Genomic DNA, 8,257 nt, shown 5'->3' on the forward strand with positions numbered 1-8,257 from the left:
CTTTCTTCAGAAAGCATGTAATGCTCATGTAAACAAACATCAATCGGATCGCAATGTTTAGGGGGTCATATAAATAGAATGTGAAATCAGATCGGATTCAGGAAAATCAGTGCATGCAGACAAACCTATAGAGAGTTGGAGGTAGGCTCTGTTGACATGGGCCAATATGAAAGCACCTAGCAACTACCCAGAATAGCCTAGACAACCCTAGATACGATACAGAAGACTATAGCAACCTATTAAAGCCCACTCCAAATACATAGCCGCCACATATCTACCCCCTGACAATGACTCGTAGCATGACAGCGAATTTTGTACAGGAAAGAAGCACACTCATATTAAATTAAGAAAATGTCATTAATCAGTTGAAGTCAGTGGTGAAGGTGTAAAGTGCCAAAATATAGTGGTTTTGAATCATTGCCATTTACCTTGACTTTTCCCCACCCAAGGAGAAAATAAACATAAGAAGAGACTGGAATCTTTCAGATTTGCTGGAATGTAGCCTTCTGTGTTATGGCATACACACACACAGATGTCAATTTGTTGAGAGGTCACTTTCTGAGTTTTATAGCTCATGTACATAGGTTCATAGGGGAACACACTTGTGTGAGTGTGTTTGGATTGATGTCAACAGATTCATGGGTGTGTGAGTCATCCAGGTTTGTAAAGATTTTATGTGAGCTGCAGCCCCAGATCCTTGAGAGCCAATGTCTTGATACTAGAGCAATCCCATGTAAAGTAAGAGCCTCTCCCTGTAGCCAGGGGCCTGTGCAAGACACCAGGACTGCACCTCGTCCTCCGTGTGCAAAGATGATTTAGGGACACTCAGAATGTTTAATGTTTTAACTCAAAATATCATATCTGCCCTTTTAGCATCCAATGGCCATATATTTAAGTTTTGGAGAACTATATAAGATACTATTAAATGAAAAAAATACTTACAGTTGTTTTGAAAAGCATATAACTGGGTATTATTAATAGCACTAAGATATGTATCTGAATAGTTTACTCGCTTAAATTACCTTTTCATAACCCTCTGAATTATTTAATTCTGACTAGTCATTTTTTGGATGCAATGGCATATTTTTTTGTGAATTGTTTCATGTCATGCATTGTTTCATGACTTCATTGAGAGATAAAAAGTTATATTTTATATCCAGTTACTTGGAAATTAACCAGCTCATCAATATTATTTATCAATATTTCTACATTAAGTTTAAGTTGTGTTTTTGTTGTTGTTGTTTTACCCACAAATGCACTTCAAGAAATGATTTTCTTACTTAGTATTTTTGTCTTGTTTTCCATAACAGATAACTAAACATTTTTAAATCAAGATACATTTAGAGCCAAAGTGACTTAAGATATTCTGTCTTGTTTTCTGAAGAAAATATGTAAATGTTGTTCCTTTTTGCTTAAAACAATAAAACATTATCTGCCAATGGGGTCAGAGAAATAATCATGTTATCCCTTTGAATTAAGATTCCTTTTTTCTTTTAAGTAAAAATTTACAAAATTGATACATTTTTCAGAAAACAAGACTTAATATCTTAAGTCATTTTGCCTAAGTATTTTTACCTTGATATATATATATATATATATATATATATATATATATATATATATGTGTGTGTGTGTGTGTGTGTGTGTGTGTTGTTGTTGTTGTTTTTTCGATAATAGCATGTACAGTATGAATGCAGGGACACTGAAGACACAACACACAGAGTTTTATATTTAACAATATATATTTTCCAATTTCATTGTACATTCCGTTTTGACATAAGCTTTTATTCACAAACAAATGTAGGCATCTAAATAAATACTATATAAAATAGAACTTCAAAATAAATATATCTATAAAGGGACATTTTCATATGTGTGAGAGATTTTTTTTTTCCTTTTTGCTTTTTTAAACAAAACAAAAGCACATTGCTCTTTTCTTTAATCCTCAACATGAACTATGAAGCCAAAGTAACGCATAGAGTACAAGCCCAGTTTGGAAGGCAGCTTAAAGGGGGTTAAAAAAGAAGAATGGGTTTCTAGTGACCAAGAAACTGTACCACGAATAGATTTAGTCACAGCGTCCTGATGAAAACCTCTCAGCAACGGCTCGACAGAAGGAAGATCAGTCAATTTCATCGTGCAGGCCAGGATATTAGGCGAACTGCCATAAAGTTTACTTTTTACAGCTGTATCGTAGTTGACAGAATTGTGAAGTTATGAAAAATAAAAGCAAGAAGGTGGGGCAAAAAAGCAAAACACCGAATAGGATGGAATGGAATGTTACTTGAGAGGGATCCCCGTTCCTCCCAGACAAGTTCACACACAGCAGCTGTATATGTCAATCAAGCACTGAAGATGTTGCACCATTTTAGGAGGAAGGAGGAAAAACAAAATGCTTGGCCACATTGGGGTGAAAAAGCATTACTTTGAGCATGACGAAACGCCGTTCCCTCTGCGAATTCAATTAAATCTACAGTTTCTGGGGCACTGAGGAACCGGGAGTTAGCCGTGCCTCTCTCGTGCTAATGAGGCATGGCTAGCATTAACAGAGGTATTTTTTTATTGCCTGGCACACTTTTCTAAATCAAGTGCTTGTAATCGAAATACCTAAACACCCTACCTTCTATGCCACATAATCTTTACCCCCACCCACCCCCAGCCCTCCCAAAAATATAATAATTCATTTATATACTTTTGTACTGAATTGTAATTAAACTGTACCATGCAATTTCTCAGGACATTTGAAACATATAGCTAGTCTTTCTTAAAACTATTTACAAGAACGTGTAACCTGCATAGGTCGAAATCTAAGATCTCTATGGTACATTTGCAACTCTTCCCTATGCAGCTATGCAAGCTTCTCCATTCAGAACTACTCTGGCACCTATCCACGGGTTGGATTGCAAAAAGACTTAAACCCTAGCCTTATACATTCAAGACTAAGAACAGTAGTGTATTTCTGCTTTTCGGATTTGTGCAACAAATACAAATGTTGGAGTATGTGGGACTAAACCAGCGAATCGTGGGTTGGTGTCGAGCGGGCCGACAATTTTTCCCTCGTGGTCCCAGACTCTAGGAATCCTGGGAAGTAGAGTACCGTACCTTTAAGAGCTTACTTTCCCACTAATTGGCTAGAGTACAACAATGCATGCCCACTTGGAAACAAATGGTTAAAAAATGGTCAACGAAATCTCCATGGTGCACTCCTTTGGCAAAATCTCTATACTATACATATAACAAAATATATATGTGGAGAAAGCAGTTCGATACTAGGGCATGTCCATAGAGCGTTATGTTTGGTGCGTAGTAAACTAGAGGAATTTTTCCAACTACAGTGAAACACTTTGTACATGGTACTGTACATAATACTGTGCTTTTGCCTCATTATAATGGTGATACAATTGGCATGTTTTGTTTAGAAGCGGCAGAGTAGTATACGCTAACTTTATAGCTTCTCCTTGTCCCGTAACTACTGGCCCGATTCTCCTGGTAGCTTATGAATGCTTGGTGTCTGAATTGCTGTTTTGACCACTGCCCCGTTCCCTTATCTCGAGTCACACGACTAGTTCCAAGCTGAATTCACATGCTGTACTTGATTCAGATGAACTGATGATCCCTGAGGTCATTGTCTACAACAAATTGAACCGCTAACATTTGGAAGAATCATTATGGAAGTTTATGTATGCTATGGCATGTTTTCAAAGGGAATTATGAAAGCTATTTTACCCATTTGCCATCAAAAACAAACAATCTGTCCCAGCAGAAGATAGAAAACATCCTGTCACGTGGCTATGGTGTCAAGGGAACTTAGAATCCTTCAATGAAACCAAATTACCTCCCATGTTTGCACTTCAAACAACAGAAGAAATAAAGCTCTATAACAAGCTTGTAAATGTACTGTGCACAGAGATGAAGTCTGGTTATTTTGATTGTGACATGTGTATCAGCTTGGAATTCAATGCAACCTTTCCGCAGTGCCAGATCCGGAGAGGGATTGCCAAAGTATAGAGTTTTCTTGAATGGGTGATATTTAGTTTGGCTTTTCAAAGCCGCCCAAAGAGAAAATAAACATCAGAGAAGGGATTGGAATCTTTCAAACAGGCATTTTGCTCATTCTGTGTCAGCAAGTTGTTTTACTAGGGGGTGAAATGGCAAAGACTTTGATCCCACGGTCATCACGAGAACCCCAGGAGAAGAAAATGCAGGTCTCTCCTTTGTTGTAGTACTTTACAAACGAGTAAAACAATGAGTTGTGCCCTTTGGTAAGTCAAATGTTGCTACTTATTTACGGCCGGATGCCTTGAGCGCGAGGATCATGCGTGAGATTTAAGTACCGTGATTTTGGGAAGTACACTGCTATCGGAGAAGGTCCTGTGAACTTTGCTCGCAAGTCACTTTGTACTCTCCGTTTCTGGCAGGCCATCATGAGGCCTGTTTTCCCAGCTGACAGGCCTTGACCTCTGCCACCTTGCAAGCCTGGGTGCTTTTGCAGCGGCAGCCTGGGCGGCTGATGCCGTCGTAGCACTTCTGAGAAAGCTTGGCACAACCAGTGGCGGGCAAATAACACATCAGGCAGGGCAGCACCAATGAAGCGGCTGCCATGAAGGACCAGCGTGCGCAACAGTTCGAGTGCGAGCAGGAGCATGGCTTGTCAGCGCAGGAACCTTCCTCATCCTCATCAGTGCAGTGGTAGAAGATGCCCTTGACTAGACACATGCAAGTGACAGAGTCCACTAAGTTCTGCGCTGAACACAGGCACTCTTGGTTGCAAACCCAACATGAGGGCAGGGCCCGGGGCAAAGTGCACTCCGTGCATCGGCATTTGCCACATTTCTCGCACAACAGCGCATGCTTCTTATCCACTGGCAATGCCGCAACCGCCTTCACATTCTGAGTCTTGGAGCTCAGCACCTTGGGTTGCTCTGCACCTAGGGTCCTTACATGGCCATTGCCAGTAGTGTACGGATCCACAACAGGGGTGGGAGCTGCGTGGTCCAGCAGCCTTTGGTCGGATGAGGTGCTGCTGCTACTGCTGATAGAGCTGGGCCGACCACTGAAGGAAATCCAGGGATGTGTGGTGGCATCCGGGACCTCGCAGCGGGACAGATGAGGATGGTGGGGGGCTCCCAGCAAGACTTCTTGCCCCCTCTTGCTTGCCTTGTGGCTTGGTGGCTGTTGTGAGATCACAGCAGGGGTGTCGATGTAGTCGTTCTCCAAATGTAAAGATTTCATTTGGTCAATAGGGTAAATAGTTAATGGGTGATGGAGCCGTCCATAGGGAACGCGGCTGTCCAGCAAAGGTTGCACCATGATGGAGGAGGAGACTCCAGGAATGTGGTGAGGAACCCTTGACTCCATCTGTAGGTTGTGTTCCTCATATACCAGAGCTCAGGTCAGCATTTAGCACTCCTGCAAAGACCACAGCACAGCTTAGTACAGAAAACCACCCTCACAGAATTCTAATCAGATAACGTAACGATCGGTTTGTGTGAAAAAAGACCACAAATACATCTGAAATGGGCCCTTTGCATAACAGTGTAACATTGTTAGGTATATTTAATAACAACTCATTATTAGGATTTAAAAAAGGAAGCTGTATAAACTTTCACTTCCACAATCTGATTTATTAGTAGTAAGTACAAGCCTAAAATAGTGTTCTGATGGGAGGGGTTTATTCTGAAAAAAACAATCATATATAGTAGATTAAACTAGGGTTAAGATTCGCAGCTTTTCTTAATTAAATTACAGTTCACTACGCTGATGAAGTTAGATTAGTAATATTACAGTTAAACAGACGCTATTAATCGAGTTTTATAGGTAAAATACTCGCCTAAACGCGGCTGCACGTTTTAAACAGTTAATCCAGTGAAATGTTTTCGTTGTACGGTCCTTTAAGATGTTACACAGCATATCGGTTTGCTACAGAAAGCTGAAGAAAACTGTAGGCTATATGATATGACAAATATCAACCTGTTGCTAGATTTTTGTGTCAGCTATGTAATGTACTGAAGTGGCGTTGCTTCTGCGCTTCTCTTGTAAGACTGCGGTCTCTAAAGCAGTTTCGTCTGAAAAGCCGATTTATATGTTGACGTGCCACAATTAGAGTTTAATACAAAGCAGAAAAAAACCAAACGGCGTGTTTAACAAGAACCAGTATATTTACATTAATCTAATAACCCGAAGGATCATAAAGACAGCTATATGTCTGATATGTCTCTGACTAATCTCCATTAAGTGCTAAAACAGTTTGAATGCTTAAGATGAGCTTCAGTGCTTCGAGCTGCAGAGAAGCGTCACGCGATGTTAAAACACGAACAAACGCGGATCATGATACGCATCACAGTCGCTTCCCCGATCGAAGAAACGACGCGTATACGGTTAACCTCGAATTCTCACCTGTTCTACGTGTACATTTCATTCTTAAATCGCCCACGATCCCGTCGTGGTTAGTTACCGTAGTTAAATATTTACAGAAGGCGCAAATACACCTACAGTGCGTTGCTAAGAACGATAAACCAGCAGAATGGAAACGACTCGATTTGAAGCGAGAATATACACTCCATGTTGTCCTTGACACTTCGATTACATTTACAAAAAAAAAAAAAAGATAAAATAAAATAAGAATAAGAATAATAATGATAATAAAAATAATAATACACACACTCAAACACTGATATATTTTTAAGATAAAGAAAAAACTCACTTGCTTTAGAAAACAAATCATTTCTTCTCAGATGAACAGAGTGTTGCAATATATTCCAGTACCAGAGAGAGAATGATAGATAGATCCAAACGAAGCCACGAAGGGTGAAAAATCCGGATGACTATCCGTGCGATGTGCACTGCAGTAAGGACACAGTCTTCTCCATACGATGTTGCAACTACATGAGGGAAATGGCTTTTTATGAATGGGAGGGTAAGAAACGTACTGCGCAGATGCTTTGACAGGGTTTTTTTTTTTTTTTTTTTTTTGTGAATGGGAGGGCATTACGACTCGGGGGTTAGACTTTTATGAATGAGAGAGCTCCGGATTTTACTGCGCATGCGCCCTTTCAAGATTCATGAATGGTAGATGGGGGCTTTTCGTTTTCGTCACAAGGGCAATGTCAAAGCGGATTACATGAAGAAGGCGGCTACTACTGCTTTAATTCATGTTTTCTATATATTATTCGCGCGTGTCTTCCAAAGGTCCTGACCTGTTACGGTATGGAAGCATTCTTAATTATCTTGAAAGGACATTTAAGGCAACTGCGTAGGCTGGAAAGTTTGAACACTGCCGTGGTCATGTGTTATTTTTGATATGACGCAGTTGATGCACGATAACGTTTTAGTCCAAAACACTTTTGAGTTTCATCACCGCGGGTTAATTTATAAGCCTCGGTTTGCGTGCACTTTCTCCTCGTTTTGGGTAATCAGAAAACAGGTCAGGAACGATCGGTCTTGCTTAAAATGGAAGGGGAAAAGGATAGAGAGTAATAGAGTTTGCATTTAAGCGTTCCCGTTTCATTTCTCATTTCCAGGCTGCACTGGAGTAGCACAAACACGTTTATGACGCAGCAGCATGAGGTCATGCAGGACCAACAAAAGAACAGGATGTTGTCGATTTGTAACGATCCCACAAGTAGGAAATGTGTGTGAATTTTCCTTTTAACATCCATGTGTCTACTCATCCCCCCAACGGATCGTTCCCAGCTTGTGGCTTGACTAATGCTGTCAGATGTTAATGGGCAGCCTCTACACCAGAACACATTTCCATGACAACATCTGCTTTCACATTAAAAAATATAATCACATTATTTGATGTGCTAAATTTAGGAGAGAAAGGCGTTCATTATTGATATAGATTTGTTGTACGCAATGTATACTCCACTAAAATGTAACTATAAAAAAAGAAAAAGAAACAGCACATTTAGTATTGATTAGATGGCAACCTGGGGGAAGGAGACAGAGCTAAATATAGAACATTCACTCTTTGAACTCCATTTGGTGCAGATGACCACAAACTGAGAATAGGGTTATCAAATGTTGCAGTTTAACATCTCCAATACACAATGGGCTCCATACCATGGAAATGGTTTCTGCCTAATGTCATATAGCCTAAATCTAATGATAAATCACTGATGTATAGGTTTATTTATTTATTTATTCATTTTTCCCCTATTGAAAAATAAATATAGCCTACTAAAATATATTTAAAATACATTTATTTCATGCTAAGTATATTATAAATGCATATTTATGTACTTAATAAAAATGT

At 39.7% G+C, this 8,257-nt stretch overlaps 1 protein-coding gene across 2 annotated transcripts; it reads right to left on the bottom strand.

Annotated features, from left to right (window-relative positions):
- Positions 1–1,723: 1,723 nt before the first annotated feature.
- On the bottom strand, positions 1,724–6,882 carry LOC113038316 (protein sprouty homolog 4-like). Of its 2 annotated transcripts, none has more exons than XM_026195639.1 (2): positions 6,704–6,882; positions 1,724–5,409 (listed from the first exon to the last, which is right to left on the bottom strand). In XM_026195639.1, the coding sequence occupies exon 2, from the start codon at positions 5,356–5,358 to the stop codon at positions 4,423–4,425; it is 936 nt and encodes a 311-aa protein (XP_026051424.1). In that variant the 5' UTR covers positions 5,359–5,409; positions 6,704–6,882; the 3' UTR covers positions 1,724–4,422. The 2 variants fall into 2 exon arrangements, with proteins under 2 accessions (XP_026051424.1, XP_026051425.1); XM_026195640.1 differs by having other exon boundaries at positions 6,708–6,876.
- Between the last annotated feature and the right edge of the window lie 1,375 nt (positions 6,883–8,257).

Source organism: Carassius auratus, chromosome 21 (assembly GCF_003368295.1).
Source record: "Carassius auratus strain Wakin chromosome 21, ASM336829v1, whole genome shotgun sequence".
In the NCBI taxonomy this organism is placed as follows: Eukaryota; Metazoa; Chordata; class Actinopteri; order Cypriniformes; family Cyprinidae; genus Carassius; species Carassius auratus.